General features: G+C 33.4%; 2 protein-coding genes and 1 long non-coding RNA gene across 6 annotated transcripts; 2 read left to right on the top strand and 1 right to left on the bottom strand.

Moving 5' to 3' along the window:
* Nucleotides 1-1,228: 1,228 nt before the first annotated feature.
* On the top strand, nt 1,229-3,592 carry LOC112421294 (uncharacterized). 3 transcript variants are annotated; one of them, XR_003011537.2, is made up of 4 exons: nt 1,229-1,401; nt 2,077-2,169; nt 2,598-2,845; nt 3,014-3,592. It is a non-coding gene; the product is annotated as an uncharacterized lncRNA (long non-coding RNA). The 3 variants fall into 3 exon arrangements; XR_003011536.2 differs by lacking the exon at nt 1,229-1,401 and adding an exon at nt 1,473-1,573; XR_003011535.2 differs by lacking the exon at nt 1,229-1,401 and having other exon boundaries at nt 1,842-2,169; nt 3,014-3,589.
* A 1,799-nt stretch (nt 3,593-5,391) lies between these two features.
* On the bottom strand, nt 5,392-9,063 carry LOC11428067 (protein BASIC PENTACYSTEINE6). 2 transcript variants are annotated; one of them, XM_003589339.4, is made up of 4 exons: nt 8,895-9,063; nt 7,187-7,252; nt 6,881-7,035; nt 5,392-6,716 (listed from the first exon to the last, which is right to left on the bottom strand). In XM_003589339.4, exons 3-4 carry the CDS (start codon nt 6,938-6,940, stop codon nt 5,754-5,756), a joined length of 1,023 nt encoding a protein of 340 aa, XP_003589387.1. In that variant the 5' UTR covers nt 6,941-7,035; nt 7,187-7,252; nt 8,895-9,063; the 3' UTR covers nt 5,392-5,753. The 2 variants fall into 2 exon arrangements, with proteins under 2 accessions (XP_003589387.1, XP_039689203.1); XM_039833269.1 differs by having other exon boundaries at nt 6,881-7,252.
* A 4,638-nt stretch (nt 9,064-13,701) lies between these two features.
* On the top strand, nt 13,702-14,889 carry LOC11419237 (histone H3.3). The gene is made up of 4 exons (XM_003589336.4): nt 13,702-13,868; nt 13,979-14,055; nt 14,283-14,373; nt 14,502-14,889. Exons 1-4 carry the CDS (start codon nt 13,797-13,799, stop codon nt 14,670-14,672), a joined length of 411 nt encoding a protein of 136 aa, XP_003589384.1. The 5' UTR covers nt 13,702-13,796; the 3' UTR covers nt 14,673-14,889.
* The last annotated feature ends 2,595 nt before the right edge of the window (nt 14,890-17,484 follow it).

Raw genomic sequence — 17,484 nt, 5'->3', positions numbered from 1 at the left:
TTTGAAACGATTCAAAAACTAAAAGGACTTGTTTGGGATTTTTGAAATTTAAAGACCACTTTGAAAAAAACGAAAAACTTAAAAGACTTTTAGATACATTTGACCTTTAATATTGTGTAGTATTTGTTTGGTTGTGCGGTACCATTTTCACATCAAGGCAAAATCACGGTAAGAACCACGTTTGCTGTGAAGCTACATATAGTAGCTTTTCCAAATCACATCAATTTTTGCCTTGGGATACCTTGGGATGGGAGAAAGCTGCTTCCAAACAAGCTAGTATTAGCTTACTTGTTGAATATTGATGAAAATTTGTTGTTGGCGATAATGTTTGCATATCTATCTAACTTATTCCTAATCCTAGTTAAAACTCCAAATAACACTCCCAACCCTAATTCTCCTGTTTTAGGCGCCAACAAATCTCAGCCCTTGGATCTAATCTGTTTGCAATTTTTTCCTCCTTTTTCTCCTGTTTTAGGCGCCAACAAACCTCAGCCCTTGGATCTAATCTGTTTGCCATTTTTTCCTCCTTTCTTACGTGACAAAATTAATTGTATTCAACTTTCCAACTGATGCCGTCAAATTAATTGGCTGACACAAATCACAATTCAAGTTCAAGTTTACAGTGTATTGTAAATGACAAATAATTAATGTTATTGGTTTCCAATAACCCTCCTTTCTCTCCATCTCTCTACGATTCCTCATCTTCTTCAAAAACACACAAAATCCTTTCTTCTTCTTTTGCCTTCATTTCGACCCTCTAAAGTAAATGCATCATCGTTGACCACCGTGTCGGAAAACTGCTGTTATTATCACACCTCTCCATTATTGTTCAATACCCATGCAAACTCTACAGTGCCCCATGCTTCCCTCTTCTTCTCCCTCTCACTATTTTTCTCTAATTTCTATCAATTTGTTAAGGTTTAGAAATCTCTACCACCACTTTATCTTTGCAAAACATTTTTCTTTTTCTCTCAATTGAATCTTCAATACCTCTTCTATTAGGTCATAATTTATCTTACTAGATGGTTCTATCAAAATAGATTCTACGTTAGAGCTTTCCTTTGGTAAGAAATGTGCAGTTTTGAAATTTGAAGTCATTTAATTGACATCTGATTTATAGGAATGAATATGAAGTGTTTTTGTTTCTCTTACAAAAATTTCATACTATACTGATACATATGCTAATATGGTTACTTTGAAAAAGTTTTGTAATTTTTTTTTCATTCTATAACATGATATACTTAATTACAATGAGTTTTACTTCTCTATTTAAGAACTTGGGCATCTTCATCGTTGCTTACTTGCTTTGGTATAGATTTATTGAGACATACATGCCTGGAGATGATTGATTAAATTCATCTGGTCAAATTGAATTTGTGATATGTCACAACTCATAGTGTGGTTAGTTTTAAACTACCTATACATGTCGTTGCTATGGTAGACATTAAGTTATAATAGTAATCTTTGTTTGTTTATCATCTTCTATATGTTTCATATATGGAACTAATACAAAGTGACAAGGGTAGAACCTTGAACGAAGGATGACTGCTATGGAAATATGATAATGTTCCTGGTATGAGTTAAAGTATGTTTTTTTTTTTTTTATTAAGAATGAGATAAAAGAGGCTATGACTACTCCTATTGAAATGGGTATTTTAATAAGAAACTAAGACTTCATTCCATATATCATATTTCACTTAAAGGAAGAATGAAGTCACTGGAAAATAAATAGGATTTTGAAACTTCTTATGAAGACTTTTTGTGCCTGATTATTGTTTTTGATGTGTCAATATATATATATATATATATATATATATATATATATATATATATATATATATATATTTTAAATTATTTAGAACTTCATTTCAGTTTTTGAGTAGTAGGAAATAACTCAAATCAGATGATAAAATAAGCACGCTGGAAATTATGTTGACAGTAGTACATATTAGAGTTGTTTTCACATGTATACATCTTACCTCTTTCTTAACTGTTGATCAGTTGGTCATTTACATGGTTTAATAGGATTTGTGAAACTTCAAATGAAGACACTGTTTTTTTTTTGTTATTGTTCAGATTCATGGACCAAGCTTTTTATGTGAAAGGCATCATGCAACATTAAATTCTGGATCTGAGATGATCAATCTATTAGGCAACCATCAGACAAAGGTTTTATTTTGCACAAGCTTTGACATTGTTTCTTTTTTGTTCAATTTCTGATTTTTGGGTTTTCTATTTGAAGATTTCGATATATGTAATATGGTACAATACACATTACTTGAACATGCAAATTTGGTAATCATTTGAACAGCGGTTGAGAAAGTTTCTAATTCTACATGTGACGTGAATTGTGGTTTGATTAGCAAATCAAAGGAATAAAAAAGGCAGGTTGTATGTCATTTTCTTTCCACATTTAAAATTTCAATATTACGTGGAGACTAACAAGTGTCCGTATACCGATGTTTTTGCATTGTCTTTTCATGTTACTGTAGACTGCTACAAATTGTGTTGTGCACTCTGAAATATATGGTAATGCTAAAAATTAATGTATGCTATGCGATCTGGCGGTAAAACTTTTTTGTTTAACTTATAAACAGAGAAAAGCAAAGTTATCGGCATGCTCTGCAAGAGAGTTTCGGTTGTAAATTGCTTATGCTACATATGTAACATTGCGGATTAAAATGAAATTGAAACTTCCTAATTGATGGTCAAAAAGAATAATGGTAAGTTATACTTCAATGATGATTGACATGGCATGACTTGAGTGAGTACTATAAGATGACTCATAAAGTTACCAACAACTAATTGACTGCATCTGATGATTGATGTAACTTCTAGAATTCTGGTATGCACTTAGTTTCAAAATTTTTTTTTTAAATTTGTAAATTGTCATATGTTCTAACACTTGCTTTTAATTCATATGAAAATAAACTTAGACTTGGTTTGGATTTTGTCGAACTGCTCTGCTAAATAATGACACCTAACTGATTTTGGTGGATTACTTTGGCTATAGCTGGAAATGTGTATTGAAGTTTCTCCATGATTCAAAGATGACTTGCACAATTTTTGGAGAGTGGACTAATTTTTGCAAACAACGAAGGTTCTTTGAAGGATTGTCTATCAAGTTTGGAAGCATCTAATAACAATGTCATACATGCATGTGAGGACTGCCCCACAATTTGGTCTGTGAACTAGATTAGTCACACCTATAGGAAATGGAGTATTCAAACCTCTTTTTTAGACAGAATAATATTTTAAGAGAGGCTATTGTGTATGTGGATTGGTGGGTGTTGTTGGTTGACATGTTTGGGTTTAGGTGCTGCTGCAGTTTCAGCGGCTGTGGTGGCTTCCTTTTGCTTTCCTTTTGGTGGTGAGATCTCCCTATCGGTTCTGCTATGCCTCCATGTCCTTTCTGTTATAGTGCTGGCTGTGATGCAGGAGTATTCGTGGGTTTGCTATTGTTTTGATGACTATATAGTTGTTGTCATGTTTGGCCTTTTGTTCTCATTTATACCTCAACATCATGTTATTTTGTCTTTGGCTGGGTTGCTGTTTTGCTTGAATTTTTTGGCAGCTTTTTCTTTGGGGTGTTGGAAGGTTTGTTCGCTTTTGTCCGGTGATCCACTATATACGACACCTTATTTGTATTTTGCCTTATTGGCTTTATCCGCAATTGTTTTTTATGTCTTGCCTTTTAGGGAGACCAAAATTGCAACTATCTTTTTTTTTGTTTACAATATAATAATTTTATTTAATGTTAAGTTAAAAAGTTTAAACAATTTTTCTTATTGTAGAAATATTAAAATCATAGTGTTTAAAGAAATTTTCCAAAATTTGTAGGCATAAGAAATTATTATAAATATATTAGCTTCTCCATTGTTTATGATCCGGGCGGTAGCACGGGTAAAAGTTCTAGTAGTCTTATACTCTTACATGGTGCATATTTAAGAGAAGGAAACCGAATTCATAATCCCTATAGATTCAAAATAACGATGACATATCGATCAAATTGAATTCATAATTCAATATATTGATGCTTTTATAAACGAAAGATAAAATTGGAATAAAAAAATATCTCATTCCATTCCATCTATTTTTCATGGAATAAAGAATTAGTTTCATTCCATCGTAACATATCAATATAATGGAATTGAATATTTATTTATTCCATTCTATTTTACTTCGTTCAAAATCCATTCCACCCCGTTGCTTTTAACTTATCTAAAAATTTATAATAATCTAAAAACATGGTAATCTAAAAATATTAAAACGGATGAAGTAATAGTAAGTTTTTTTGTAAGAATTTTTAAACCTCGTGACTAAATTAAAATTCAACTCGCCTAAAATTTTCTTTTCCAAAACATGGCAACCATTCTGAGCAAATTGAAGTGAGCTTAATTATTTTAAGGATTAATTAAGTTTTTGGTCCCTATAAATATCTGCAGTTTTGTTTTTAGTCCCTATAAAAATAAATCACACTTTTTAGTCCCTACAATTTTTTTTTATAGTGTTTTTAGTCCTTGTTAAATTAAAATTTGTTTAATTATGCTTAAACTTCTAAATTTTTAAAAGATTTTTTACATACATGTTCATAACATCGTAAGACACTCTTTTGTAAAAAAATTTAGTTTTTTAACATGTAATGAATTAAATATGAATTTTTCTAAAAGCCAAATTTTCAAGATTATATTAATAAAAATTTGGACCTAATAATAAAATTTTAAGTTACTTTTTTGCCGAGGAACTTTGTATAATATTCTAAGTAAGTATGTGAAAATATATGTTACAAATTTAAAAATTTAAGCACAATTAAGCAAATTCTAATTTTACCAGGACTAAAAATATGCGTTGGTCCCTGTTAAATTGAAATTTGTTTAATTATACTTAAAATTTTATATTTTTAAATGATTTTTAACATACATGTTAAGAACATTATAATTATCTCTTTTATAAAAAATTAGAATTTTTTAACATATAATGAATTAAATATAATTTTTTTAAATCGCTAAAAATTCAAGATAAAACTAACAAAAATTTGGACCTAAAAATAAAATTTTGAATTAATTTATTGTAGCGGAACCATTTATAATGTTTTAAACAAGTATGTAAAAAATCATTAAAAAATTTAAAATTTTAAGCATAATTAAACAAATTTTAATTTAATAGGGACTAAAAACACTAACGGAAAATTTTGTAGGGACTAAAAAGTGAAGTTTCTTACCACTTGGGAGGGCAGAGGATCACTTTGACTTGTAATAATTAAAATTTAAGATATTTTTAAACGATAAAAATTAAAGTTTTTTTTTCTTTAACTATTAATAGCTAAATATTTTTTTATCTTAAAGAAACTATTTATTTAGTCAACTAAAAACAGTAGTACTGCACGCGAGAGAAGAAAATGTACATACATGTATCAATTCTACATATGAATCAGATAGTTCATTTTATAGCAAGATTCAACCAAAGTACAAGGCTCTACAATTATTTAGTCTTAACCACCACAAGATGCATTAACCAAGCCTATTAAATGTGATTGCCACCACCACAGACCATTTTTTCAGGTCAAAATGGTTACCAGTGACAGAAATATGTTTTACATTGCCATTTACTTGGATCCTAATTATAGGAATGACGCATTAATAATCTTTCACAGATGCCATTTACATTACCTTATTTTCCTCCTTGTTCAACTTTAGAATACATAACTGACCATTGATCATGTATTGCCCATCCGGAGAAAAATGCCCTGTTGTCTACTTTATTGTGATGTATCGATTTGTACCATGTTTGGCCCAATGGTCTTTAAGGTCAACTGGGTGTGAGAGATCATGCCCTTCGGCTGCAAGCCGGCTAAGTAGTTTATTGAAAGCACTTCCACTCATTTTTCTACCGCCTACTCGAGCATGCCTTTTGTTTGGCACTGCAGGAAGTGGATATACCGATAAAGTGGTTGTACAGCAAGCAGATTGCCAACCTCCATTACCCCATTTGTAGCACTGTCTTAGAACACCAGTACAAGAGCATGCTGGTGCTGGCATGGTTGAATCATCGTATGCAACTTGGTTCAATGCCAAGTCCTGAGGTTTCCAATCAGCCTTTGAGATTGCTAACTGCTTGTTAAGATCATCATCTCCATTTATAATTTCCTCACTACTCTTCCATTCAAGTTCTTTGTTGTTGGCAAACATTGTCTTGTTTAAATCGTCACCCTCTTTCTTGACTTTTCTAGATTTTGGAGTCTTCTTGTTAGGTGAATCAGACTTGCTTTCCTTTGGTCGTTTGGCACGCCTAGGTGGTTTCCCAACCTCTAAAGAAACGGGGGCTGCTGGGAGGGCATCAGTTGTGTGCAATTCACGTGTGCCGTAAGAAGAATCACCCATATTAGGCAAATGGTTTACCTGTTGCGGAAGGTGATGTATATGCTTAACTCCCCGTGAGATTTGACATCCTGGAGGGCATGATGACATACCACCATTGGCCAAAGCATTTTCTCGAAACTGAAGGGTTGCTATTGCATTATCTCTTTCCATAAGTGCATTATTCCGTTCCGCAATTGCAGTATCTCGCTGCAGGAATGCCATGTCACGTTCTGCAAGTGCTGCTTTTTTCTCAGAGAGGGCCAGATTTCTTTCTTGAATGGCTGCATCTCGTTCGGCCATGATTGACATAATCTGCTTCATGGAAGGATGTTGATGCTGATGTTGTTGCATCAACCACTGCAATAGCAATTTTGAGAACAATATTAGTAGAGAAAACACCCTTCTTAGGTTTAATATGCAGCACTTTTATTGACTGTTATGTTCATGCAACCTGAAATTTATTTCATCAACCCAAAAAAAAACTTCAATTTATTTCTGAGCAGAGGCGTATTTCTACATACCTGTCCTTGAGCAGATTTATATTGATCTGCTTTGTGCCTTCCATTTTCACGGTCGTCCATCAGAATTAACAAATGGTAGTAAAGCTAAAGATTTTCTATAAGCCTCTTAAGCCCGCATCCAACTTGGTTAATCAAGCAATAATTCGCTAAAAGTCCTGAATATCAATTAAAGAACTAATTATATTTTATATTAACTTAATAGAGAATCACTTTCCTCCTGTGTTCCTTGAGGCCTGGAGGGTAGATGAAATTTTTCTACCAACGACTTTAACAAAGAATAGAGGTGGAAAAGGTTATGGTGCATACCATGCTTGTACATAGAGGCTATGCACCCAGTGACTGAATCCAAATCAACTCTTCAAAAAATAATCCCTGCAGAAAAATTTGATTCGAGTTGGTCAACAATGTTCTAAAATTACAAATAATGCCAGCTATGATAAAAACTCGAATCTAAAAGCTTAATGACTATCTTAAATGAAAGAAACAACAACAACAACCAAGCCTTATCCCACTGGGGTCGGCTACATGGATCAAAAAGGAAATAAAGAGATAACCACTAACTGTGCACGGAGACAAAGGCAGTTTGAAAATCAGGGAAAATTACTAATTATTGTCGAGAATCAATCACTTTTGTTGGAGCACAAAAGTGACGCAGTTAGCAGTATGGTCAAATATCGGCTATAGATTAGAGGCACTATATCGATATAGCATAGCTGAATCTGAACAAAGCGTGATAGGCTATTAAATACAAAGTGTTATCCAATAGCGGTGCTAAAGCATATCAAAATTTGAACAAATCGCTATTTTCCATGATTGCAGCACTGCCCCCACAATGACAGAGACAAATAGAGTTCACAACAATATCTTGACTATTCAAACATCTATGCAAAAAGTTCTGTTCAAACAATAAGGAAGAGGGGAGAAAGAAAGCATAACAGTATACTAGAAAAAGCAATCGCGCTAGCAGGTCAAGGGGATCCTTGTTTGATCCAAAAATGATTAGGATAGCATAAAATGGCCAGCAAAACATTGCATAAATAAATGAGGAGAATAAACAACTTTATGACTGAGATTCTTTTCAACAGTCGAGTACATTATTTTGCAGCTTATTACCGGTTTCCATCCAAGGTCAATAAGTTAACTAGCTTAAGAGTCAGTCAGTGATAGTTGACCTAGTCTTAGCAATTAGAAAGTTTTACGCACAACGAAGGACCAAAAACAACAAACTTCGTCTCATAAACATCAACCAACAAATTGTGGCAATAATGAAGTACATAACAACGAGCTAATCTCAAAAACATCTAAACACCCAAACCAATGTTGTTAACTAGTGGCAATAGTGGCGCTATTGCATAATGGAATTTTAACAAATCTTTATTGTTCCACGATACGCTTAGTACAAATTACTGTGAAATTGTTGCTATAGTGGCGCTATAGCACTATTGTGTAGCAGAATTTGAACAAAACACTATTTTCTGTAAATTTAAAACCTTACATAACTACAGAGAGCAATAATTCAGTGGAACCCGAGTTCGAATTATGGCTGTAACAATTTCTGATTAGCCTTGACTAACCTCGCAGCCGAAGTTCGGATTACCAGCTCCCCTTCCCTTTGAACTAGAGGGTTAAGACCAAAAAAAAAAAAAAACTAAAAAGAGCAATTCTAAAAATTAAAAAATAAAAATTGAAAATTCAAAGTACTATCTTACACACACTCTCTCTGTGTACTTTCAACTACGAAGTACGAAGGTCAACGAATAGAGAACACATTTCCGCAATTTTCTCAATTTCGACAACAACAAAAACACACGGATCTCAAACACAGTCAAAACCCCAATTTTCGAAATCAATCAAAAACAAAAATAGCAAAAAATATATAAAAAACAAACGATGAAATTTGAACAATCATTGTACAAAATTAGAACTAGTAAGCTAAAACAAAAAAATGCAAGCGAAAGAGAATAATTGAAGTTAGCAATAAGAAAGATAGTAGAATGAATGAGATGAAGCTTACGAGAAGTGAAACGAAGAAGAAGATTGAAAACCCTAATTCTTCGCAGCAGAAAAATTAATAATGTTGTTGGGTTTGGTAGTTTTTGTTTTTCCGCTTTTTTTTAACCTCTGTAGTTGTTTTCTTGTCTTGTTTCTCACTTGGGTATGGTTGTGACTTTGTGTGACTTTCATGAGTTGTGTGTGTGATTTACACTAATTTTATTATTTTGAGTAGAAATAAAGATAAATAATTTACAAGTTCTAGCTCAATCGGTAAAATGGTGAAATTGTTAAGCCAGATGTCATGATTGGGATTCAAACCCTGATATCTCCACTTGTGTCTGTGAGTTTATAATAGCTTTGTCATTTCGTCTATCTACCAATATATATATATATATATAGAGACATCCACCAATGGGAATATTCTTTTTGTATAAACAAATATTTTCAGTTTTTTTTATTTAAATTATATATTTTCTATCAAAACATTGTTTCTTTATTTTTATTTTTTTTTTATGTATTTATGTAATGAGATTATGAAATTGGATCGGTATGTTCTTTATACACCTATTCGACCCTTACATAATCCTGATGTCCAGGTTCAATACCGAGATTAACAGACTCGTTGTCAAAATCATGACTCAATACTCGAATGTGCTCGTTTTCTTACAAAATACTAAGTCACATCAGCACGACATATGTGTTATCGTTACTCAATCACGTAGCCACACCACAAAAATGGGCAAAATGAGTACCAGCTGCATGCCTCCGAGATCATCGACTACAATAGTGACCATAATGGATATATCTCCATACCTACCTTCTCTATATAAAGGCGACCTTAAGCAAGTTAGAATCCATCCCTTTTTTTACCCTAAAAATAGTCATTATGATACCTTGTCCGTTGTAGATTATCGACAAGGTGCCCTTAATGTATTCTAACAAAAACCTTTAGCACTCGTAGTGGGGCCGCGATAAAGAAAAGGCTTAATTGCATTTTTGGACCCCTATCTTTTCAAAAGTTGCGGTTATGGACCCATAACTAATTTAAATACAAAACAGCCCCCTATGTTTTGATTCTTTGGCAGTTTTGGACCCCCAGTCCATTGTTGACCTGGTCAACGCTGACGTGGCACCCTAAGTGAGGTGCCACGTGTTTTTTTTTTTTTTTTTTGCCTTGGGGGTCCAAAACTGCCAAAGAATCAAAACATAGGGGGTTGTTTTGTATTTAAATTAGTTAGGGGTCCATAACCGCAACTTTTGGAAAGATATGGGTCCAAAAGTGCAATTAAGCCTAAAGAAAACTCTCGGGCACACAAGATCAACTGACAAAGATGGTGTGAGGCACTTATCCCCTCAAGGATAATGAGTCACAAAGCACAATTCAAGCCATTGAAGATGAATTGTGTGACTAAAATGAAAATTTGCAAACTCGAATCTAATACGGTAAAAAAGTGTGACAAATAAACTCTATAACGGAGAGTTGTACGACTCCCAACTTTTGTGTTAAGAGACATGGGGTCTCCCGTCCATGAAAACTTTATGCTCCTTCACCTAGCGACGTTTGATGGGAGGATGGCTCCCTTGAAACACTTGATAAACCCTTGATAGTCATAAGAATTCAAATGACAATAATTGGTGCGGTCGAACCCCTAAAGTGCAAGTTATTGTCTATAACTTTAAAATACGATATACTATGATGATGGTATACACCTCCACGGATACCCCCGCAAGATACATAATTTCAACCACAATATGATCCACCAATTCATTTGTCATTTGAAGTAAACATGTAACGTTATGGCAACCAACCTCTTCAACATCCTTCAAGGCCATTCAAAGCCCCTCAAGGAGTACCTAACTTGCTTAACAAAGAAAGTTATTTGAGTTTCGAACCGACACCAGAAGATGTTCGTTGGATATTTCAAAACAATTTGAAAGTAGAACACTTCAACGAATCTTTGACCTAAAAACCAACTACTATTGTGAAGGATATTATGAAGCATGTCAAATGCTACATAAAAGGGGAAGAAGGTAATGCAAATAAAAAGGAACCAGTATACGAAAGAACGAGGTCTGAAGCGAAGGGACCATTATTGACCCAAATGTCATATGGTACCAACAAAATAATCCAACTAGATGTGGATATGACCGAGGTCGTTATAATCTCAAACACTCAGCTGAAAATCAAAAGAAGCCAAATTTTATAGGAAGCGATGCAAATGAGGTTGATAGGTTATCCACTAAAGGAGAAAGCACAAATGGGCATAATACAAATGATTGCTTCAGGTCGAAGACGGTGACTGATAAATTGATAAGAATATGACATGTAAAGATCTCCTTAACCCGCCTCCCCTAAGAAAATAATAAAAGTCCCCGAAAGAATAATGAGGTAATCATGCACACCTTTAATACAATATTTAGTGGATTCTCGAGAGAATGAGAGTCTAGTTCGGCAAAGATACGCTACGCACAAAGTATTGATGACAAATTAATCAAATTCAACATATGATGGAAAACTTGGCTCTCCCAAAACCCTAATTTTAATTTTTACCAAAGACCAAGAAGAACTTGCTTCGCACGATGATGATCCCTTCGTAAGATAGGTCTATATTTTTAACTCAGATGTGAAGAGAGGATCAATAGGTCCAGGAAGCTCAAAATATCCCATATAGCAAAGCCTTCAAATGTTTACAACTAACGTTCAAGCAACTTCAACCGTATAATCGCACTCTGGGGGGTTTCTCACGATAACAAGTCGAGGTTAACTGGTACACTACCCTAAAACCATTTTTGGTACATAATAAAACACAAAGATGATAAACGCCGGATACTTGATAATAAGCGCCCCTTTCTCATCCTACAACATCATCATAGAGCGGCTGACGTTCAACATTCATGGTGCGACATTGACCTTATCACTTTACACATCTCATTATAGTATCCCCTTAACAACAAGAAAGTAGAAGTATTGAAAGGACATTAGTAAGTCGCAAGGCCTTTTATCAGGATATCTTCGTGACCGAATAAGAAAAAAAGGGTTAGTTGACTCCATAATCAGAACGAGACAGCATGAATCTTGGAGTGTGGTTGATTTGGATCCCTAAGAAGACTTCAGCGACAAGCGAGCCAACTCCATTGAGGATGTGAAAGAGGTACAAGATAATCATTGCCTATGCATAACATTTAGAGGAATGTGGCATAAGGAGACCAAAAGATTTCATCTTACAAGTAGTAAGATGGCTCTAAATGATGTTCATTGACTGTTGCACTTGCCTATCAACGATAAATTGTTTAACCATTTTCCACGAAGGCCTAAAGATAAAGTCATGAAGTTAGTGAATTGATGAATAAGTTCCTCGGTGTAGACTAGGGGTTCCAATGAACCGAACCAACTCGATTAGAGTTCGTAATTTGATTCGATAATTGATTCGTCGAACTTGGTTTATGAACCAAATGAGCCGAACTTGAGCTGAAAATTAAGTTCGCTAACTAATTGAGCTGAACTTGAACTATATGTAGTTCGACTCGTTTGATTCATGAGATGACTCGATTATATATATATATATATATATATATATATATATATAATTGATAAATACACAATTAGATAATTAATTATATATATAATACTTTAAAAACTAAGACAAATACTTAGTAATAATAGGATAGAAATGAGCTACATTAAAATAAATAGACAACATGTTGGTGTAGTTTTTAAGGATTTCAAAACTAAGATAGTCCCGCTATGGAACATGCATGAAAATTGGAGGATACAATTATCTATAATAAGATAAACACATGACACAAGAAGGCAAACTGGATTTGGTGGTTGCATACCAAAGTTAATTACTAAGTGTAATAATAGCCTCATGGAGTCCATTAAAAATTGATATAAATTCCAATATATTATATTTATGTGTCAAAAATTTAAATTTTTTGACTTTTGAGTTTCGTGTTTAAGTGGCTTTACTCATTTTCATACTGAAAGTTATGCGCTTTGAACAAATGAATTGAACCTAATGAGCCGAACCAAATTGTCCGTGAACTTTAAACGAGCCGAACTTGAGCTGAAAAAAAAGCTCGTGTCAAACTCGAACCGAGGTTCGAACCGAGCTAATTCTTAACGAGTCGAGTTGAGCTCAGACAGATTCGATTCGATTTGACTTATTTCCAGCCCTAATGTAGACATAAAAATGGATTGAAGAAATTTTCCACCATAATCTGAACAAAGACATTGAGTTTGAGAAATAACAAGGGATGAAGTTCGTTAAAGATTGTCATAGAATAATATGATGTATCAAAACTTATTTGCTCTTTCTAGTTAGTTGCACTATCTTCAATGAGAAGAGGAGTTGGCAATATGTTAGTAATATGATGTACCTAAGTACTGCAATGTACTTCCATTACCTACATGAAGTCCAATGTTGTCTTAATTCTAGAAGTCCAATACATATTCGAACTTTAATAAGAATATGGATTATAAAAAAGAAAATAATTTTGTCAAAAAATGCGCTATTAGAAGAACTTCAATATATTTTCTTCTTCTTCTTCAAAAAAAAAAAAAAAGAACTTCAATTTTTCCTGTCAAAAAGAATGAAAAATGAAAGACGTGTTAAAGGCGAGAATAAGCTGAAACGTTTACACTCACAAAAGAAACACAAATTGTCCACGCTGGCAATCCGCAACTTCATAAACCAACCAATAATAAACAACCACACGGATCGCACTTAATATTTTCACTTAAAAAACTCATCATTACCGTTGAAGCATTCAAAGTCCACGATCTCTCTTTACCCCAATTAACCTTCCTTAATCACAATTAACCCTCGCATATATAAACACGCTTCTCTTCAACAACCCTCATCTCATTACACTTTCTTCGCTTTCGCTAAATCTAATTAAGCTTTCTCTCTCCGATTCCATGGCTCGTACCAAGCAAACCGCTCGCAAGTCTACCGGTGGTAAGGCTCCAAGGAAGCAGCTCGCCACCAAGGTAACCACCGTTCACCGCCGTAACAGTTTTGTTTTTTGTTTTCTCGATTATAGAGTTTTGTTTTCTTCGATTCGAATTTTTCGATTGATTTCATCGCTTTTTTCGTTCAGGCTGCTAGGAAATCTGCTCCTACTACAGGTGGAGTAAAGAAACCTCACCGTTACCGCCCTGGAACCGTTGCTCTTCGGTAATTTCCTTTTCCCCTAATTTTTAGGTTTTCGGAGTTTTGCAGTTTCTATTATTGATTTCTTTAGGTTTTCGTTTTGTTTTGAATATTCGATTGATGAATTTGATGTTTTCAAACTTTGAATTCGAATTTTGGATTAATAATTTATAGGAATTTGGAGTTTTGAAATTTCGGTTTATGAATTTAGGTTTTCGTTGTTGTTAATTTTCGATTGATATGATTTACAGTGAGATCCGTAAGTACCAGAAGAGTACTGAGCTTTTGATCCGCAAGCTTCCATTTCAGCGTCTTGTCCGTGAAATTGCTCAAGATTTCAAGGTAAATTTTGTTACTTACCTTCATAAACGATTTTGTGTGAAATCTTGTTCCTCTTTGGTTTATTTAATCACTAGTATTTGTTTATGTTGATATTTTTCTGATTAATATTGCTATTCTTGTTGTTATAGACGGATCTGAGATTCCAGAGCCATGCAGTTCTTGCACTTCAGGAAGCAGCTGAGGCTTACCTGGTTGGATTGTTTGAGGACACCAATCTGTGTGCAATTCATGCTAAGAGGGTGACAATTATGCCAAAGGATATTCAGCTTGCTCGTCGCATTCGTGGTGAACGTGCTTAGGATGGTCAAGGTGCTTAGGGTTATGGTGGATTAGTATTTGGGAAGGATTTTAGGGTTTTATGAATTTGAGTTTCTTTTATGCGTTGTATAGTTCTGAACCTATAATGTTCAATCTTTAACAACAGACATATTTTGGATGATGATTAGTTTTTTGAGGACAAGTTTATGATGTAATTGGTCAATTACAATTGAAGTCTTTGCAACTATTTTTCTTATATCTCCATTGCTTTCTGAATTCGTTATGATTTTTGATGATGCGACTGCGGTTTCTATCTCTCAATTCAATTTGTGATGCGTGTGTGTGGTAGTTTGTTCTATCGCTGAACATTTTCTATTTATGCTATGTTGATTAGGGTTATGATGTGTTTTTAAGATTCTTTTCACGTGTTATTGATTACAAATTACCAACGCATTGTCCTTTGTTGTTGAATGTGCGTAGTTTAGAATTAGAATTAAGATATGACAATATGAAACAAACCATCTCATAGAATTCTATTTTAGTAGAAGGTTTCCTCCTTTACCATAACATATTTGAAAATACCATAGAATCTCATATTTCATATTTTATACTCGGTCATCCTACCTAGTAAATATCCAGAAAATGCAAAGAATCTTATATTTCATATGATATTATTTACCCAATTAATTCTTGTCAATGTGTTTGTCTTTTATTAGATTCTCGTCATTGGCAAAGCCTCTGTTTGGTTTGGCTTTTGCAAAGCCAGAATCAATTCTGGAGCATTTCAAAAGCAATTCTGCAATATTTAACATGTTTGGTTTGGCTTTTCAAAATAGCTTTTATCCTCCAAAAGCAATTCTAGTTGAAGCTACAATTCCTAGCTTCTTACTTTCCTAGAATCAATTCTACACCCTCAATTCTATTAATTCCATCCCTGCCCTCATTAATTTTTCTAACCCTTCTCCAACCGAATTTTTCTTTCAAAATAAATGTTGGTGAAGAGAATAACATTTATTTTCTGTCGTCAGAGATGGATCGCGTTCGAAACATAATCCGCAATGAAATTATTGAGCACAGGCAAAATAATTAGTATTGTACTTTAAATTATTATATCAATATTTTAGTACTATAATACACATTATGTTAGTTTTGTAATAATATTTTAATACTCTATTGTACTTTAAATTCTATTATCTATTTGTAATTTTTATTTTCATGATGTTAGTATTGTAATACCTTATATTTTAGGACTATATTGCACTTAATTATCTTAATTTAGTAATTTCTATTTATTTTTATTTAACTATGTCTATTTTGGTAATTATACATTCAAAAGTAATTTTGATCAAAACTATCCAAACAACAATCATTCTGTTTAATCAATTCTGCATTATTGCATCAAACATAAATCAATTCTGTCAGAATCAATTCTGTCAAAATCAATTCTGTCAGAATCAATTCTACACACCTCAGAACCAAACACACACAAAATTGGTGACACAATATTTTCCCCTTTTGCTCAGACATTGATAGCAACGCACTCTTACTCTGTTTCTGCAGCATTGCTTTTATGATTTTAGGAGCACTGGCTGCCATGGCCTAAACGAAAGTTAAATGACATGTAGGTTGTGGTGTACAAGTATCCACCCCTATTCCGGTCATGGAATATAAAACTTTCTGAACAATCGAAATTTTTATGTTGGAAGCTCTCTTTTTCAGATTGCTCATTTCTGATGAACGGTCCTAATGCTCTTTGATTATTTTTTATCATGACCAATTCCTATCTCAATTACAACTGAAAACAAAGATTTTAATTAAGGCAAAGCTACAGAGTCCGGATTGGGAACAGAGATTTTGACTTAGTGGTATTTGTTGTTCTTAATCTCACATCACATCAGGATAGATTAAACAGGCGATTCCTTTTGAATTTTCAAAATCATGTCATTCAAATATAATCTCGTAAAAATCTGTAATTATGAAATATAATCAATGAAACACATTTCCTTTTACGAGTTGGTGGATTTTCCTCCTCTATTATAACAGATTCATAGAAGAAAAAAAGCATAGAACTCTAGATTTCATATTGACTTGGCTGGCAATCCTAACAACAAAAAGCAGAAATCACAGTTTAAAACAGAAAGGATATAAAAAAGAAAACAAAAAAGTACTTGTGAACCATAACATTAAACTAATCTCAAATTCCTAAAAGATCTTTGGCGAGTTTGTAATGGTTCCTCAGGACTGCAAAGGTTGTTGAGATCCTCTTCCTTTCCATACCAGGTTGGTATTATCTTTGAAACATGGGGGGATAGAGATCTTTGTATGAGTTTCTAATGGTTACTTCTGAAAATCCTATGGCAACTGATATATCTTTGAGAGGTTTTTTATCATCTGAAAGCTGAATAATGATGTATATAACTGCTGCAGCATTTGATATGGGACTTCTCCTTATATCAAATTCTTCTGATTTCTCAACAAGTTCCTTAGTAGCTTCTTGGGCAGCTTGAACAGCTTCATGATTCATACAAAGATTAGAACATATGATATATCTAGTCTATAATATAGACTAAATATTGTTTTTCACAAAAATATAGACTAAATATACCAATTATTGAATTAACCTAACAAATGAATTTTGTTTGTACATGAGACTAGCATATTGAATCATCATTCACTTTAATGTTGAGGAGAACTCTTTTGTAGCATTTGTTAGGTATTAGTTTTTACTTTTTACTTCACACGTACTTTTTTAGCATCATTATGTAGATTATTAGCAAATAACTTTTCTATTGAATCAAGCCACGAACCTTGAAATGATAATTGACGTAGATCATTCACTATATAGATTCCCTC

This window comes from Medicago truncatula, chromosome 1, assembly GCF_003473485.1.
Source record: "Medicago truncatula cultivar Jemalong A17 chromosome 1, MtrunA17r5.0-ANR, whole genome shotgun sequence".
NCBI lineage: Eukaryota > Viridiplantae > Streptophyta > Magnoliopsida > Fabales > Fabaceae > Medicago > Medicago truncatula.
This window is presented reverse-complemented; position numbering and strand designations above follow the sequence as displayed.